Source organism: Leptidea sinapis, chromosome 21, assembly GCF_905404315.1.
Source record: "Leptidea sinapis chromosome 21, ilLepSina1.1, whole genome shotgun sequence".
Taxonomy (NCBI): Eukaryota; Metazoa; Arthropoda; class Insecta; order Lepidoptera; family Pieridae; genus Leptidea; species Leptidea sinapis.
In genome coordinates this window covers 2,700,390-2,720,650 of record NC_066285.1, presented here as the reverse complement: position 1 = coordinate 2,720,650, position 20,261 = coordinate 2,700,390, and the positions used below count along the sequence as shown (strand labels likewise).

The 20,261-nt window shown below is 34.8% G+C and overlaps 1 protein-coding gene and 1 long non-coding RNA gene across 5 annotated transcripts; one reads left to right on the top strand and one right to left on the bottom strand.

Moving 5' to 3' along the window:
* Window positions 1-3,469: 3,469 nt before the first annotated feature.
* On the bottom strand, window positions 3,470-14,887 carry LOC126970524 (uncharacterized). Of its 4 annotated transcripts, none has more exons than XM_050816488.1 (2): window positions 13,515-14,522; window positions 3,470-3,860 (listed from the first exon to the last, which is right to left on the bottom strand). In XM_050816488.1, exons 1-2 carry the CDS (start codon window positions 14,271-14,273, stop codon window positions 3,558-3,560), a joined length of 1,062 nt encoding a protein of 353 aa, XP_050672445.1. In that variant the 5' UTR covers window positions 14,274-14,522; the 3' UTR covers window positions 3,470-3,557. The 4 variants fall into 4 exon arrangements, 3 of the variants coding, with proteins under 3 accessions (XP_050672445.1, XP_050672444.1, XP_050672443.1); XM_050816487.1 differs by lacking the exon at window positions 3,470-3,860 and adding an exon at window positions 10,544-11,049 and having other exon boundaries at window positions 13,515-14,519; XM_050816486.1 differs by lacking the exon at window positions 3,470-3,860 and adding an exon at window positions 10,544-11,175 and having other exon boundaries at window positions 13,515-14,512.
* LOC126970550 (uncharacterized) lies at window positions 12,109-20,126 on the top strand. Its single transcript, XR_007730660.1, has 3 exons — window positions 12,109-12,190; window positions 17,659-17,829; window positions 20,063-20,126. It is a non-coding gene; the product is annotated as an uncharacterized LOC126970550 (long non-coding RNA).
* The last annotated feature ends 135 nt before the right edge of the window (window positions 20,127-20,261 follow it).

Here is a 20,261-nt window from a genome sequence, read left to right as displayed (position 1 = left end):
CCCTATAGGAAACCTTATTACAGTCCCATATATTATTCCTTGAGGTAAATACTTACAAAAATATTATCAAAAGATGAACATAATTAATTAAATACGGGTTGACCAACTAATTCTCAAAAGTTTTAATACATCTTAATTTGCAATTACAAAGAGGTATATCGCACCGCAATAAATCAGGCACGTAAGCATTAAATTAAGCTTATCGGAGTACACGAACGTGACCTAACTCATTAGCTTTCACGAGTACGTTAAAACACGAATATCAAAAGTGCCTCTCAGTTTGTTTATAACAATGCTAGTAAATAAAAAAGTATGGAATTCCAAAAAAAGCACGCCACATACTCTCATTTTCCACAATATTCTAATGTGAGGGAAAAAATTGAGTGATGTAAATGACAGTCTACACTATTCATATTATAGAAAATAAAAACGAAGAATAAATCATTTAGTCTTCTATGCTGCCTTAGATTGTGGATTGGTCTTCGCTGCGCTCAAACTAGATACCGCAGGCGTTTTTGCAAAGTGCGGCAACTAATACTACGCCCAAGTGGGCGAACTCAAGCCAGTCTCGAACAATGTGTGACGTTGACGTGCTACGTGTTCTGTTCAAATTATCGAAACTAAAAGGCCGGGTTGCGTAGTAAAACTTTGTAACAATAATACTACAACAAATAAGAAAGACACTATGATCACATAATATCATCAGTATTTGGTATTTTATTAATTTCAATGTAAAATAATACGAAGCGTAAGTTACAAAATTTAAAAGAAGCCATTGAGTGACAAGATGCCACGCACACAGGCATCTAATAGTTGTAATAGTGCGGTATCTAGTTGGAAAGCAGCGGAGACCAATCCTTAATCTAAGTATGGTGCCATAATAATTGAGAAGTTAGTCAAATATATCGTAACGAGTGTAATCGATGTCTTTTAGAGTTAGTTACAAATAAAGACTTTTAGAAATAATTATTAAACGATAGTGAATTGAACGGTCGTATTAATTGAGAAAACCGCAGTGATATTAATTGAAAAAAAAACAATAAATTTTGGGGGTTCCAAAAAAAACAATAAGTTTGTCAGCGCATGCTCCCACCACAGATAAGAACTAGAGGCTAATGAGGAAGATGATGCTTCCTTTACTTATTACCTAAGTATTATATATAAAAATCAGCGTTTGTACTATGACGTAGGTAAGTAAAATTGTGATTTCATTAACATTAAGGGTGTCTGGCAAGGAGTTGCCACGATGTAAAGTGTCTAGCAATGAATAACGTGATTTTTAATAATATTCTGAAGGTAATACCGAAAAATCGACTTTATTATTTGATGTATCTAAATCGGTATTTTACACACCTTTAGTATCGTTTAACTGCCAAAGCCACTGTAACCCAAACTCCATAATGGTCCATCGTTCTTACCTGTGTTGTGAGCATGCGCTGACAAACTTTCAGCTTTTATAAAATAAGGTAGGTGTGGGGTCCACCGGCTCTTAGACCACAGATATAATAGAAATATTCCAAGTTATTATGCAGTATATAAAAAAATGGACCAAAATTATTGCAAAATATACTTTACTTATTTGTTTTTCTTTGATTTATACACTTAACGCTAATTTTATTAAAAATTTGAAGCTTCTATGTCTGCCAGAAGTTTGATGATCGGTCAGTCAGTCACTCAGTGAGTGACAAAATTAGAAACTTTGAATACTTATAATTCATGAAGTAATGGTTCAAATTGAATTAAATTTGAAATATAACGTGTTTATCCAACGCCTGCTTGGTTTCTTAAACTTAAATTCAGGCCTGTAATTTTACCCAGAACGAAGTTATATGTGGTCGAAAATGGCCTGAAATGCTTCGAGGAAAGGATGGTACAGCCGTGTCGCTTGGTTTTGCTCGACTTGGCGGGAGCGCCAAAGTGCCCCCACATGAATCATTATGAAGTTTGGGTAATAAACGGTACTAAATGTGTGGAAAATATCGATCTAATTCTTCAAATAATAAAGTGTGATTTTCTGTTATTACCTTCAGAATATTATTAAAAATCACGTCATTCATTGCCAGACAGTTAATATCCTTGCAGCCCCTTTCTAGACACCCATAATGTTTATGAAATTTTGCTTCTCTTTAGACACATTGTAATATTTTTATTTTATTTTTATAAAAACATAATAGAAGTTTTGTTAAGATTAAATTACGTCATATAAAATAAATGCATTGTATTTATAACAGAAGTTAAGTATAAAGTTTAAATTAAAATACTTTGAAGGAGGACACGTGTAATTGTGTATTTTTACGTAGGTAAAAATTTTCATTATTTATTTTATTTAACGCGCCGTTTCGTGACCTTTTCAGGTCACGTTTTCAACCCTAAATGTAAAAGCACTCGTATTTTAATCCATTAAGAAGTATTTTATTTAAATGTGTAATACTCGTGTTAATCAAAGAAAATACTAGATAGAAAGGTATATAATGTCCTTTAATTACGTTAAAATTTAAATATTTTTTTCGGTAATAAAATTTAATTAGTTAGTCTCTTATCTTAATATATATAAATTACGTGACACGTTGATTGTCCGCGATGGACTCCTAAACTAATGAACGGATTTTACTGAGGATTACTTCATTGAGTGCAGTTTGGTCCAACTTGAGAGATAGGATAGTTTTTATTTCGATTTGGGACCCATAATTATTTTTATTTTCAATATTTGTTTTGTATGGACATATTTTCTATTAGAGAATTTAGTGACGCACGGTTTGACAGTTCCGCTGTGAAACAATTTCATTATAACAACAGGGAGCATTTTTTACCAAATAATTCTTGATGTTTTGAAGTATTATTGGCAAAAACCTATAAAACAGTATTTTTTTATTATCTACAGAACAACGTCTGTCGGGTCAGTTAGTTATTTATAAATCCTGTTAGTGTCCTGATGATTGTTTCCCGTGAACTCCTAAACTAATGAACAGATTTAAATGGTAATTACTTTATGGAGTGCAGTTTAGTCCAACTTGAGAGATAGGATAGTTTTTATTTCAATTTGGACCCATAATTATTTTTACTTCAAATATTTGTATTAATGACGACCGATGTAGCCGAATGGTTAGTGACCCTGACTACTAAGCTACAGGACCCGGGTTCGAATCCCGGTAGGTGCAATCATTTATATTATGAATATGGATTTTTGTGTCCGAGTCATGGATGTTTATATGTATTTATGTATGTTTAAGTAAGTATATTGTATTAAATATATCGTTGTCTTGTACCCATAGTACAGGCTATGCCTAGTTTGGGGCCAGATAATTTGTGTAAAAGTGTGTCAATATTATATTATAAAAAATAAAAAAATGGACATATTTTCTATGAGAAAATTTATTGACATGTGGGGTTTGACAGTTCAGCTGTGAAACAATTTCATTATAACAACAGGGAGCATATTTTACGAAATAATTTGTGATGTAATGAAATATTGTTGACGAATTCATAAAATTGTATTTTATTATGTACAGAACAACATCTGAAGGGTCAGTTACTTATAATTATTATAAAACTTTCATTTAACAACTAAAATTTAAATACTCATAGCTTTTTAGATCTTCTATAATTCTTGTTAATCTATCTTCATAATGCTCCGCTGCCATTTTTTTTTCAAAATCAGTATTCAATTGGACTTTGCTACGAACATGTCCTTCTTCTTGTAGCCCACTTGATAACCAAATTGCTGTATTAGCAATTATGAGGCAAGCTGGTGCCACACTACTTAAATCCTCATTAAACATTTCCCTGGAATACAGCGTTCCAACATTCAACTGTGCTTCATTAAGTATTTCTTCAAATGTTTCGTAGTATATATTCAATAGCTGTGGATAGTATCTGTGTCTTAATTCTGATGTGGTACTTGAAACAATTAAATATAGTACATCATATGCTGCACTTGACAATCTCACTGTTTGATAATCTATTAAGCATACTGATATAGGTTCATCCTGTAATTGTTTTATTAATATTTAATTATATAATTTGTTATGTTTTTAAAAGTGATAACCCTCACTTCTAGGATTAATACATAAATAAAATTTGAAAAACAAAATTTTATGAACGATGCGGGACTCGAACCCACGATATCTGGCGCTCCATGCCTGTTAATGAAACCACAATCTGAGAGTTGAACAACGCATAAAAGATTTTATGACGATACGTCACTCGAACGGTTAGCTCAGTTGGTTAGAGCACTGGTACGGAACTGTACTAAATGTATTGAGAAGCAACAGTCAAAATGTTTATTTCTTTAAATTTTTCTCTTAATGATTCTTTAGGACCATGGTTATAAATCGCGCGAATAGCCCTCTTCTGCAGCACAAAGATAGTATTAATATCGACCGCACTGCCCCATAACTATATACCATAGGACATAATACTATGAAAATAACTAAAGTATACTAATCTCGCCGTATCTATGTCAGTTAACCGTCTAATTTTCTTAACCGCCTATGCTGGAGAACTAAGCCTATTCGCCAATCCTTCAATATGGGGGCCCCACTGCAATTTGGAATCAAGAGTTATGCCAAGAAATACAGCAGATTCCACTGGTTTTACCACCTCTCCATTAAATAAAATATTCGCATCTACATTTTTGATATTTGGCGCGGTGAATTTAATATATTTGGTTTTATGACTATTTAACAATAAGTTATTGGCGCTATACCAGTACACGATGTCAGATAGAGCATTGTTTACTTCGTCATATAAAACTTGGCTTCGTTTCACTTTGAATATAAGTGAAGTGTCATCCGCAAACAATACCACCTTGTGTTTTTTTTCTACAAGGTTAGGTACCGATCATTTATATAAATTAGGAAGAGGAAGGGTCCAAGAATAGACCCTTGTGGTACCCCCATACCGAGACGAGTCCCAATCAAGTGAGCACTGTCCTATTTCCATACTTTTCGAAATACGGATAAGAAAATTTCGTAATGATATATTTTCTCAATATATATAATATTCGACGTAATATTCAGATACTTACTGTACGGTACTTGCTAATTTTATTAGGAACTAGCTGACCCAGCAAATGTGTAAAATGTGTGTCTACATAAAGTAAAAAAAAAAATATTTTGGGGTGTAAAAAGTAGATGCAACCGATTCTCAGACCTACCAAATTTATCGTACTACAATTATTGTAAGTGCTGATACATTGCCATCTTGCAACCCTTTAGCGGATTTGTGGATGGAACAGAATAATATAAAAATCGCGATACAAAAATAGGGGTTGATCGTAGAGGGTTGAAAATTAAGGGTTGTTTGTATGCTGTACCATAAAAAATTTCGTTCAAAAAAATTTAGGGGTGGACCACCACCCCTAACGTTTAGGGGGATGAAAAATAGATAGTAGCCGATTCTCAGACCTACTGAATATGCATTAAAAAATTTGGTAAAAATCAGTAAAGCCGCTTCGGAGGAGTAAGGTAACTAACATTGTGACACAAGAATTTTATATATAAGATTATGAGGGTAGTTGTACGTGCTCCGCTATCCGATGACACAAACCCCGCTTGGGATGTCCAGCGCAGCGGACAGAGGCTGTTAAGCTTTGCTCGAGCGTAGTCGCTGACGCAACATAATATGTAAGCCGTGTTTACCCCGAGTGATACTCTGTGATCATCAAGTCTACCACAAGCTTCGTGACTCCCCACCAGTGTTGACGTTCAATGCTAGTGTCTTTACGTTATCATTCATACAAACTTTCCAAGTTTGCGATCGCAAGTGTGACGTTCACCTTGGAATACCAGAGTCAGGACCGTTGGAGCTACTACGTCGCCGCCACCTGAATGGCGTGGGAGTGTTCAAAGGTTTTTTTTTATGAAAATAAGGAACGAGACGAGCAATGGTAATTGATACACCCTCCCTATTACAATGCAGTGCCGCTCAGGATTCTTGAAAACCCCAAAAATTCTGAGCGGCACTACAACTGCGCTCGTCACCTTGAGACATAGGATGTTAAGTCTCATTTGCCCAGTAATTTCACTAGCTACGGCGCCCTTCAGACCGTAACACAGTAATGTTTACACATTACTGCTTCACGGCAGAAATAGGCGCCGTTGTGGTACCCATAATCTAGCCAGCATCCTGTGCATAGGAGCCTCCCACTGCTAAATAGTTAGTGGAGTGCATTTTAATTCATTCCTCATGATTCTTAGTTGATTGCAAGTGCTTACATAAATATATTCTTCAAACGAGCCAAAAACCAGCGACCCTATAGGAAACCTTATTACAGTCCCATATATTATTCCTTGAGGTAAATACTTACTAAAATATTATCAAAAGATGAACATAATTAATTAAATACGGGTTGACCAACTAATTCTCAAAAGTTTTAATACATCTTAATTTGCAATTACAAAGAGGTATATCGCACCGCAATAAATCAGGCACGTAAGCATTAAATTAAGCTTATCGGAGTACACGAACGTGACCTAACTCATTAGCTTTCACGAGTACGTTAAAACACGAATATCAAAAGTGCCTCTCAGTTTGTTTATAACAATGCTAGTAAATAAAAAAGTATGGAAAATCCAAAAATAGCACGCCACATACTCTCATTTTCCACAATATTCTAATGTGAGGGAAAAAATTGAGTGATGTAAATGACAGTCTACACTATTCATATTATAGAAAATAAAAACGAAGAATAAATCATTTAGTCTTCTATGCTGCCTTTGATTGTGGATTGGTCTTCGCTGCGCTCAAACTAGATACCGCAGGCGTTTTTGCAGTGCGGCAACTAATACTACGCCCAAGTGGGCGAACTCAAGCCAGTCTCGAACAATGTGTGACGTTGACGTGCTACGTGTTCTGTTCAAATTATCGAAACTAAAAGGCCGGGTTGCGTAGTAAAACTTTGTAACAATAATACTACAACAAATAAGAAAGACACTATGATCACATAATATCATCAGTATTTGGTATTTTATTAATTTCAATGTAAAATAATACAAATCGTAAGTTACAAAATTTAAAAGAAGCCATTGAGTGACAAGATGCCACGCACACAGGCATCTAATAGTTGTAATAGTGCGGTATCTAGTTGGAAAGCAGCGGAGACCAATCCTTAATCTAAGTATGGTGCCATAATAATTGAGAAGTTAGTCAAATATATCGTAACGAGTGTAATCGATGTCTTTTAGAGTTAGTTACAAATAAAGACTTTTAGAAATAATTATTAAACGATAGTGAATTGAACGGTCGTATTAATTGAGAAAACCGCAGTGATATTAATTGAAAAAAAAACAATAAATTTTGGGGGTTCCCCATACTTAGAACTGAAACTCAAATTTTTTATCGTCAAACCCATAGTACGTATATCTATGGATAGGTCGTTAAAAATAATATTGAGGCTTCTAATATTACTTTTTCTAAACTGAATAGTTTGCGCGAGAGACACCGATTCCAGAGTGGTAAAATCTGTGTGCCCCCCCCCCCCTCCGTAACTTCTAAAATAAGAAAATCATAAACGAAAAAAAATAAATGATGTAGGTACATTACTATGCAAACTTCCACCGAAAATTGGTTTGAACGAGATCTAGTAAGTAGTTTTTTAATAAGTCATAATCAGCGGTACAACGAACTACAAGAACTTTCATAGTATGTTACTTGCTGCTTGCTGCTGGAACCCTTCAGGGGCGAGTCCGACTCGCACGTGGCCGCTTTTTTTAGACATGTCAAGAGTAGAGCACTTACTCCAACGCTTCGCTTATGAGGCGTGTGATAGCACGTTAATACAGCAATATTTATGATGTCTACAATTGTTAGATAAGTTAGCACAGTCATGTTCTAAAAAAACTTTAGTAGTTTAATTTAGCGCCAACCCAATAGCCTTCGCTCCCACAATATTCACATTGTCAGCGCATGCTCCCGATACAGATAAGAATGGGTCATCAAAAACATAACTTGTAAAAAAACTACTAAAAACTAAGTCTTTCAACTCAGTTCTTCTACCGAGTCAGCTAGCTCAACAAACAACATATCCATTCTATACTCATCATATCAATATTAAAAATATTTGATTTTATAAGTATATAGATGTTATATATCGAGCTTTGGCATTTCTTTTCGTACATAATCCAACTTTTTTCCTTTCCGGTACCTTCTTGAATACAAACAACAGGATTCTCTTAAATCCCACTCTCTGTCTTATGAGCTTTTCTTATTTTTGTAGGTAATCTTCCTCCTTTTCTTTTCCGATACTACTTCTTGAACTTTAGCAACATTTTTTCTCATAGCCCACTCCCTGTCTCTATAAGTTTTTCTCGGAGGTTTTGATGTTACAATTTTTGACAAATCTGGACGTTAAATGCTTTTTAGTCTATGGTATTCACAAATTAAAAATTTCTGTGAAAACTTCTAAAGTCGACAATAATTAGATGTAAGCCGCCCAGACTTTGTAACTCTCGAAATTGCCACATAAGCTTGCAACACAAACATCAATAGAGCAAGAGCCCGTGGACCCCAGACCTACGTTATTTTATAAAAGCTGAAAGTTTGTCAGCGCATGCTCCCACCACAGATAAGAACTAGAGGCTAATGAGGAAGATGATGCTTCCTTTACTTATTACCTAAGTATTATATATAAAAATCAGCGTTTGTACTATGACGTAGGTAAGTAAAATTGTGATTTCATTAACATTAAGGGTGTCTGGCAAGGAGTTGCCACGATGTAAAGTGTCTAGCAATGAATAACGTGATTTTTAATAATATTCTGAAGGTAATACCGAAAAATCGACTTTATTATTTGATGTATCTAAATCGGTATTTTACACACCTTTAGTATCGTTTAACTGCCAAAGCCACTGTAACCCAAACTCCATAATGGTCCATCGTTCTTACCTGTGTTGTGAGCATGCGCTGACAAACTTTCAGCTTTTATAAAATAAGGTAGGTGTGGGGTCCACCGGCTCTTAGACCACAGATACCTTTGTAATATAATAGAAATATTCCAAGTTATTATGCAGTATATAAAAAACTGGACTAAAATTATTGCAAAATATACTTACTTATTTGTTTTTCTTTGATTTATACACTTAACGCTAATTTTATTAAAAATTTGAAGCTTCTATGTCTGCCAGAAGTTTGATGATCGATCAGTCAGTCACTCAGTAAGAAACTTTGAATACTTATAATTCATGAAGTAATGGTTCAAATTGAATTAAATTTGAAATATAACGTGTTTATCCAACGCCTGCTTGGTTTCTTAAACTTAAATTCAGGCCTGTAATTTTACCCAGAACGAAGTTATATGTGGTCGAAAATGGCCTGAAATGCTTCGAGGAAAGGATGGTACAGCCGTGTCGCTTGGTTTTGCTCGACTTGGCGGGAGCGCCAAAGTGCCCCCACATGAATCATTATGAAGTTTGGGTAATAAACGGTACTAAATGTGTGGAAAATATCGATCTAATTCTTCAAATAATAAAGTGTGATTTTCTGTTATTACCTTCAGAATATTATTAAAAATCACGTCATTCATTGCCAGACAGTTAATATCCTTGCAGCCCCTTTCTAGACACCCATAATGTTTATGAAATTTTGCTTCTCTTTAGACACATTGTAATATTTTTATTTTATTTTTATAAAAACATAATAGAAGTTTTGTTAAGATTAAATTACGTCATATAAAATAAATGCATTGTATTTATAACAGAAGTTAAGTATAAAGTTTAAATTAAAATACTTTGAAGGAGGACACGTGTGTATTATTTTTACGTAGGTAAAAATTTTCATTACTTATTTTATTTAACCCGCCGTTTCGTGACCTTTTCAGGTCACGTTTTCAACCCTAAATGTAAAAGCACTCGTATTTTAATCCATTAAGAAGTATTTTATTTAAATGTGTAATACTCGTGTTAATCAAAGAAAATACTAGATAGAAAGGTATATAATGTCCTTTAATTACGTTAAAATTTAAATATTTTTTTCGGTAATAAAATTTAATTAGTTAGTCTCTTATCTTAATATATATAAATTACGTGACACGTTGATTGTCCGCGATGGACTCCTAAACTAATGAACGGATTTTACTGAGGATTACTTCATTGAGTGCAGTTTGGTCCAACTTGAGAGATAGGATAGTTTTTATTTCGATTTGGGACCCATAATTATTTTTATTTTCAATATTTGTTTTGTATGGACATATTTTCTATGAGAGAATTTAGTGACGCACGGTTTGACAGTTCCGCTGTGAAACAATTTCATTATAACAGGGAGCATTTTTTACGAAATAATTCTTGATGTTTTGAAATATTATTGGCAAAAACCTATAAAACAGTATTTTTTTATTATCTACAGAACAACGTCTGTCGGGTCAGTTAGTTATTTATAAATCCTGTTAGTGTCCTGATGATTGTTTCCAGTGAACTCCTAAACTAATGAACAGATTTAAATGGTAATTACTTTATGTAGTGCAGTTTAGTCCAAATTGAGAGATAGGATAGTTTTTAGTTCGATTTGGACCCATAATTATTTTTACTTCAAATATTTGTATTAATGGACATATTTTCTATGAGAAAATTTATTGACATGTGGGGTTTGACAGTTCAGCTGTGAAACAATTTCATTATAACAACAGGGAGCATATTTTACGAAATAATTTGTGATGTAATGAAATATTGTTGACAAATTCATAAAATTGTATTTTATTATGTACAGAACAACATCTGAAGGGTTAGTTACTTATAATTATTATAAAACTTTCATTTAACAACTAAAATTTAAATACTCATAGCTCTTTAGATCTTCTATAATTCTTGTTAATCTATCTTCATAATGCTCCGCTGCCATTTTTTTTTCAAAATCAGTATTCAATTGGACTTTGCTACGAACATGTCCTTCTTCTTGTAGCCCACTTGATAACCAAATTGCTGTATTAGCAATTATGAGGCAAGCTGGTGCCACACTACTTAAATCCTCATTAAACATTGCCCTGGAATACAGCGTTCCAACATTCAACTGTGCTTCATTAAGTATTTCTTCAAATGTTTCGTAGTATATATTCAATAGCTGTGGATAGTATCTGTGTCTTAATTCTGATGTGGTACTTGAAACAATTAAATATAGTACATCATATGCTGGACTTGACAATCTCACTGTTTGATAATCTATTAAGCATGCTGATATAGGTTCATCCTGTAATTGTTTTATTAATATTTAATTATATAATTTGTTATGTTTTTAAAAGTGATAACCGTCACTTCTAGGATTAATACATAAATAAAATTTGAAAAACAAAATTTTATGAACGATGCGGGACTCGAACCCACGATATCTGGCGCTCCATGCCTGTTAATGAAACCACAATCTGAGAGTTGAACAACGCATAAAAGATTTTATGGCTATACGTCACTCGAACGGTTAGCTCAGTTGGTTAGAGCACTGGTACGGAACTCCAGAGATTGTTGGTTCGAGTCCCGCATTGTTCATAAAATTTTGATTTTCAAATTTTATTTGTGTATTCAGTTATATGTTTAATATTTTGTTTGATTAAAAAATGGTTCCGTCATAAATCCTACTACTCCATAGCTGAATATCTAAGTGATCTGACAGCCTGGGAATAGATTATGATTATTTAATAGCAATGGCAATGACAGTACAATATTGTATATTTCATTAAAGAGAGCGCAAAAAAAAAACTGGGAGAGTTTCTTGCTCCGCTTCTTCTCTCTCAGAGCGGCATTTGTTTCCGAAGTGGAAGTAGTATCTAGTATATTAGAAATGACATCAAAAAGAATTCTAAAGGAATCAATTTTTAGAAAATAAATGCTTTTTATGCCTTTTAATAAAATTTCATTTACTATGTATAGTAAAATGTACATTTTTGGCTAGAAACTTGACTTTAATTTAGCTGAATCTATCTATGTAGTAAGTTTAGGTATGTTTCACCTATTTAATATATAACTTGATAATATTAGATATATAACCTATAGATCATTTACATGTCGCATTCACAGACTGTGAAAATGTCGAAAAAAATTGAGCTGGACAGTTAACCTCTATTTTGAGCAATACACACACACTAACACAAAGTGACATACAAATCGCGAGTGTCAGACATAGCTTGTCACACACTAAAGTAATAATCCTGTCCTGTTTTCATTGGCTGCAGTAGCAAGATGCTATATAGACATATGAATTAATATCTAAGGTAATAATAACTTTTACTACTTTTATAATGTGCAATTTACTTAAAAAATTAACATATTCACTGCTCACTTCTCGGATCTGAGTAGAACAGGCCTATTATAGTAGCGGTGTCTTCCACTCGGATCCAAGCAAGCATCCCGTTCATCTTGTAGTAGTCAGTAAATTGCAGGTGTTTGAGACGACTCAATGTTGCTTTGTGAGGCAACTCTGGCAATGTAGTCCACTTACGAAAACGAGTACCAATACATTTATCCATATTTTCAAACATTCATATGTATGAAAAAAATGTAATCAAGAATCGCCTTAAGTAGATTCCCAGCTATTATTTTTAATTATTTTGTTGGCAGTGAATATGTTAAACATGTAACAAAATCTGCTGATAATACAATACCAGTGGAATATTAACACACATATAAGAATATTTTATGTATCTTATACAGCATCAAAATAGGAATAGACGAACAAGCAAACAGTTGGGGTCATCTGATAAGTACTTATATTAAATAATTTAAGTAATTATATTTGTGTATGTCCTTAATAGTCTTAACAGCATGTATATTTGTTTCAGGTATAAGAAAATAAAACTTGTTTAATCTTAAACACCGATCACTACCATTAGAATACTCTAAGCTTGGTGGTCTACCTTAATGTGACATTGGCAAACTTGTGGTATACCTTCCACAGAAGCCATAGTAAGAATAGAATAGAATCTTGCAACACTAATTGAATCATGGGTGTGCTGCTAACCTTTGCAATAGTTATATGTTTGGATTTTTTTTATGAAAATACGGGACAAGACAAGCAAGATGTTCCGCTGATGGTAATTGATACGCCCTGCCCATTACAATGCAGTGCCGCTCAGGACTATTGAAAAGCCCAAAAATTCTTAGTGGCACTACAATTGTGCTTGTCACCTTGAGACATATAATGTTAAGTCTCATTTGACCAGTAATTTCACTTGCTACGGCACCCTTTAGACCTTAACACAGTAAAGGTTACACATTACTGCTTCACGGCAGAAATAGGTGGCATTGTGGTACCAATAATCTAGCCGGCATCCTGCGCAAAGGAGCCTCCCACTGGTAACCATATAATATATATTTACATGTCCAACAACTTCAAATGATGAATTTATTATTTCATTACAGACTTGGTGTAGAAGAAGACAAATTTTGTAGTATAAGTATTTTCTTTTAAAAAGTACTTTTTTTCACAGAGTTTAGTGAGAGGCAAAATAGTTTGTCAGTCAGACTGGAGACTATGTCAGCTTTGCATATGATTAATTCCAAAATATACATAATTGATAAGCCCCGTGCACACATTACCTTTAGATATTTATACAGAAAATTCTCCTTCCAGACATCTCCATGACAAAGGCATAAGCCATTCACATTTTTAAATGTATCTTCTACCAGTTGCTCACAGTTTTCAAATAAATAATTAAACAATTGTACATACTGGCTCTTTGAAAAGTTATTTATAGCTTTCATTAATCTATCCTTAAGTATATCCATAAATCTTTTATTAGTTTGCCTTGACAATGGAACACATATTTCCTCTATATCTTTGTAAAGTCTATGTTCAGTTTCTTTTAGAATAAAGGACATGGCATGGAACTGTGCTAAACATTTGAGAGATAAAAGTATGTGGTTGTAATCTAGTACTAAGCTCTCAACAAATGGCATAAAACCATCAGCACACATATTCTGCATAACAATTACTTCTTTACAATATTCTTTACATACATGATAGCACTCTGGTATTAGAAACTGTAAGTGTTTTATATCATTTTGAAATTTGCGGTAGGTTGGCATTATAGTTGTATAAACAAATATTTCTTTTTGAAACATCGTTGTAACAGCCCCACTAACACGGTATTGTTCATTGGTTGGGGCTAGTTTCAAAACAAGTTCAAGTTTAACATTATCTTCATTAGATAAATTGAACAATGAAACTGGAATAAGAACGCCGAAATAGTTTTGTGCAATGTTTTTAAATGATTGTTTCTCATACGACCACTCTTTAATTCTTAGATTTGTGGCAATTATTTGAATAACTTCTGATATTTGATCTTCACTTATCATTTTAACTTTAAAAGTAATTTTAACTTAACTTTTTAAAAGTTTTCGTTCCCTTGTAATAATAATATAAAACTAATAAAATCGCTAAGTTAACTGACACTTTTAATATTACTGGGTGGTTACGTTAGAATAGGTGTAATATAACAATATTCTATTTTCGAAAATCAAAACAAAACAATAAATACTATGAAAACAATTTAAAATTAAAATGCTTTCGATTCGGTGACAACTGACGTTTGACATCCCTATTCATATTACCTAATAAACGTCTTATCTCTTATTAGTGTGACGCCAATTTGGTATACTGTGAAGCCGTTCCTTTATAGTTATACTGGTTACCATTTAAAACGGATCGCATTCACGTATACTGTCAGCCGCATTTTTTGGCGCAGCATTCAAATGAGTGTATGAATGTTTTCTAGTTCATTAAAAAAAACTTTGTTGGAGTACTGTCAAATTAAGAATATTTTGGTAAACTGTGGGCATTGTTTATAAAACGTTAGGCACTCGAGTGGTTTTGACTTACCTCGAAAACGCCAGTGCTCACAGTAGAATATGGCGGCGATTTATGGTGTCATATATTTCCCTAGGGTACTGCGGCAGTATACTGGCAGTCCATAACGGAACGAATATTTCTACAATGATAGCACTGTGCAGTGTTCGCAGTGCATATCGGAACACACCCATAATATTGGTCAAAAAATAATTGCGCTACGTAGAATACCTACGCGATACCGTAGATAGCAGCTAGAGAAACCCTCTGAGTAAAAAGCAATTCACTCTATTGTATGAAATGTGCAGTCATTGATAGATTGACAGATGACGATTATAATTTAGTAAAAAACGGGAGAGCAGAAATTACTACACTACGTTTTATGCAACTGTTCGCTTTCAAACTAAGCCGGATTATACTTCGTCGCCAATCGCCATACTGTAATAAGTAGTTACTACTTCCTATTTCAAACATAATAATATTATGTCAAATCACTGCATGTTTCATACTAAACTAAATTTTAATTTTTCTTAAGCAGTCCCCCCTCTCATTACCTACGTAGTATTTACATCCTCTTTATTATGTAGGCTGGAATCCGGACTCCAGATGGTCTACTCTCTTTCTTCGAAACAAAACTTCCTAAACGAACTACATTTAAACGAAGTTTTGTTAGAGAACCTACTCTATTTTGTTTTCGGACACACCGACGAAGTTCGGAACCATAGAAAATTTTCGTGAACGATTGAAATGTATGACATCGTTATCCAACTAATTTGGAGAGTATTTCATGCCAACGATAGGTAATAATTACTAATGATCACTGTCACGGATCAGTTTACGTCGCATTTAAAATGCTGCCGTGATTACCTTTCACAGATAGAATAGTTATTTAATTATCACATTATTTTCTTTTCTTTCCATAATACAAATTATTTCGATGCGTCATAGTAACATCCAATGTGACCGTTAAATAAACAGGGACTTTACCCGAAAAATTGGGTAATCCATTTAACAGTATTCTAAGTAAATAAATAATTATTTTAGTATTTCCCAACATTTCTTAAATTAGTGTGGAACACTATTTCAAGCCGGCCCATATTTGAGAGCTTTATAAGGCGCGGTTCCTGCCACGTAAGGAGTATCATTCTCATCTTTGATCTGGTGCACCCCACTATCTTCTAACTTCTTACCACTAAATCGCGTGCAACACAGAGCTGCTCGAATTGTCGGGGCTCCAAAACTTCCATCACTTGGCGTTGTGCAGAGACGTAGCGACTTAGAAGACACGAAATGAACGATTGAGGGTAGATTTGTCACGGACATAGAAGTATGAATTGTATTTTTTTCTTTCTACGCAAATAACGCTGTACCGAGAACAGAAATTAAGACTTTTTTTTACCTTAGCAACCATAAATAAAGCAAATAGTTTTTTGTTCTCTAAAAATCTACTTCACCTCAGTTGCAAAATAAAAAATTTAAGAATGAATTTTGTGTAGGTATTCTTAAATATTAGAAATGTTAGTTCGTCATATCCTATATCAGTTAATACAAAGATACTGCAAACAAAACATGTGCACAGGATCAAACCCGCAATCCTTACTTTCAAGGTGTAACTGTATTTTATGTAATTTATTTATTCACTCATACTATGCCAGTAATACTTTTTTTTAAAGCAAACAATCTATTAGAAATCAAAAAATCGAAGTTAAAAGTAATGTGGCTATATAATACTATGACTAATGACGGGGCAAAATTTGTGTTATCCCCCGTAACTGCACACACACAAGCTTACTGGTGCTTCACTTGTTAATATCACGGCGTGGAGTCCCTTCTTTTTTTACTCGTTCGTGTCATCAATCTGTGGTTTTGCAAAACTCAATCATCCTCTAAATTCATCATAAGAAAAATATGACGGGGGTGAAAGACTTTTCTTCAACTGCGAATTAATTTGATATGGAATTGGCCGTACAATATTAATACTTTAAATATATCTGAAAATGTTTCTGGTTATTCGTCGAGTGACGAACTCCTGGAATCGTAGCCACCACCCAAAAGAAAAAACTTACCTTGTTTTTATGATGCTTTTTTTGTAAGGTTTTTTAAACTCAATATAATTTTTAAATCTACAGTTTAATTATGAGAAATAATACAATATTTGAAGTAAATTAAAGAATGCATGATGTTGATGAAGGGTCGATTGATATATGTGTTTATTGCAGTTGCTTCAAAGTTCCTTAGAGCTTACAAAACTTATCGCCGTTCAGATATATAATTTTCACATAATATAGAGTAGGTAATACACACACGTGCGCAGCTTACATGAAGTGCGTGCTATCGTCAAACGTACGTGAGGGATTACAAGTTTATTGGTCGTAAAACTCACTGCGGGTTATAAATGAAACACCAGAACATCTTGTACTGGACGAGAAGTATTGGCCGTAAATAAACATTGTTAGCTCTGGCAAGGAGTCACTCTCATTACTTCAGTCTCAAGTTTATGGCGATGTAGAATAATTGTAATCTTTTGAGCTGCAATACGTTGACTGGTTAGTACCTAAGTACTACTGCCGATATTTTCTGGAAGAAGGGGACAATAATTGGTAATTGATCATAGGTTTTCTGTTATATTATAGAGTACTAATATAATTATTATAAGGTTGCCCGTATGTAACTTACTTTTATCTTTAATCCTTAAAACAGGTATTACTTAGTGGTCATAAGATTTCGCTGCCTGCGCTGGAACGGACGAAAAGTGTTTGTGCGCTGGTTTTCGAGAAGCTTATTGCGATCGCAATTGTCTTTATAATTAGATATACGCGCCCCTCTGGCGCGCTTTTTAAATATTTTGAGCAGTTGTTGTAATAAGTTAATAACAATGATTGTTTCGTGCCGCAGGAAATGAAGAGGGGCTGTCCTAGCCCCGGTGAGCAACCCTCGGTGAAGGCGATCGCTGAGGAAGGAAACCGATAGCCCGGCCATGCCGCAGGAGTTTGATTGTATCGCGGTGACGCGGCGACGTGCTGCCAAGTCGCGCCGCGTTGGACGCTGAAAAGGCCGTGGCTTTAGGTACACTGAACGACAACATCGACTCACCATGGGTCTAAGCGACCCCGACACCGAACGCTAGGTGTCGCGGTCTCTAGACCACCTTTATAAAATACATGGACCACCCGCACCAACGCCAGTTCGGCATGCCCCGGGCATGACGATACACAGAACATACTTCTAAAACACCTCCCTTCAAAAGCAATAGACACCTTAGTGAATATATTTAACGAGTGCCTCCGTCTCACCTATTTTTCCTCGTCCTGGAAAATAGCAATAATCACCGCGATACACAAACATGGAAAAGACCTCACCTCCCCCGCTAACTACATATTAATTAGCTTACTCACTCATAGAATCAAACCAACCTGAGGAACAATTCCGTTTCTGAAGGTCACACACGACCACACACCAACTGGCGCGGGTGGTCGAGCACATAACACATCAATTTACATAAGACACCAGACCGGTATGGTACTACTCGACCTTGAGAAAGTCTGGCATGATACCTTAGTTCATAAATTATTCGAAGCACAAGTCCCCTTTGATATCCCTAAACCTCCTAGCACGGTCCTCGCCGTGTACGCTGATGACACAGCTTATCTATGCAGCAGTAAGAACATCAATTCTATAATCCCACATTAATACAACCCTCCATTCTGTAAGCAAATACTTTAAGAAGTGGAAGCTTAAAATCAGCCTGTGACTGCAATTCTGGTATTTATACCCAGGACTTATCTTGGACCGGAAACTTTCCTTCACGCCTCACATTAATTATGCCCTCTCTAAGGCACTTAATGCCTTGAGCCTGTTGAAGCCCATTTTCTATAGAAATTCAACTCTTTCAACTAGTAACAAACGTACCTACGCAAGTCCTACGACTACATATAAAGAAAAACATCCCAACACTAGAACAACACATACAAGAGGTATCTGAGAGTTTTTACAGATGGCAACGGCGTCTGAAGGACAGAATAAACCTCGCCCTCCGGTCGACTTGCAGTCGTAAGTCACTCACAGAGTACTGCCTCAGCATAAAACGTTACAAACATGCATTACCACATCACAAATGGTTAGAGCTCACAGAACACTAGCGTACACACAGATTGTCAATTGGTTTAGATGTAAGTATTATTCCTGTTCATCGTTTTCTTATCCGCGAATTATTACTTATTTTACTAAAATACTAGAAGTCACCTTATGGTGTTTTGCAAAAAAAGAGTTATATTAGATTTGCATAAGCTTGGACAGGAGACAACTGAGAGCCCTCACGGGGTTCCTCTCAGGCCACTGCAAGCTGATTGGGCACCTAGCCAGAATGGCTCTCAGTGAATCAAACCTGTGCAGATTCTGCTGCGAAGCCGCTGAAGCCCATACACATTCTTCTGGATTGTGAGGCCATTGCCAGTAGCAGGCTGGGCTGTCTTAAAATACCTTCACTCAAAGCAGAGGACGTACCCTACCCTCTGAGGATCCTACGCTTCTTAGAAGTAGTAGGTCTTGAGAATACAATTTAATTCCCGGCACACGTATCCTAGTCGGTAGCCTCTATTTCTCCACAGCTCATTTGTTCTTTTAGACATAGGAAGTTGAGGGAAGGGGCGCTAGCACAAGCAGGGGGCATAATAGATTCTAGGATTTAAGTGCATCTAAATCCCCTACTAATAATAAATAAAAATTGTGTGGTTTTATGAAACCATGGTAAAAGTTAAACTTTTTTCCACATTATAGACATTTAACTAAAAATATTTGGAATAATATTCCATTAAGGCTATGAAAAATCGCTTTATCAATCTTAATTTTATACTTGGGAAATTGTAATGATAATGGGAAATAATAAAAACAAACATAGTAGCGTGGAGCACTGGCACAAATGAGTCTATACACAACACGGTCAGCTGCTGCGAACTATAGGCAGCGCCCGACCGTCACGTGACATGCAACACACATGATGTATTAAAAGTTTCACAAAAATCTTAGATTTGATCCCCGAGGCATGAACTTTTTATTAATCCTAGCTTTGACAGATACATAACATCATGACCTAATTTTTATTTGGATAGAACAAAGTCTCTCGGGTCCTCCAGTAACAAATAAATACATTATGATGTAGGATACAGATTTATGAAATATAATATTTATCGGTAACATCAATTATTGAAATATGAAAGGTAGAGTTGGTACACCAATTGTCGATAAATTATTACTTCTTATTGAATGCAGCAATAATTAATGGCTTATCTTTTTGTTTCAGCTTGCGACAGCTGCGGGTACCGATAGTTTGCAAATATAGTTAAGTAACTTTATGTGAACTGTTCTCATGTTATTATTAAATGAAATCAGATCAATATTACTTTATTCATGTAGGTGACGGAAATGACACTTATGAATGTCAAAAAAATATTTTTCTTATTGAATCTACCGCTACTTCGTAAAGGGTTGAGCTAATGAGA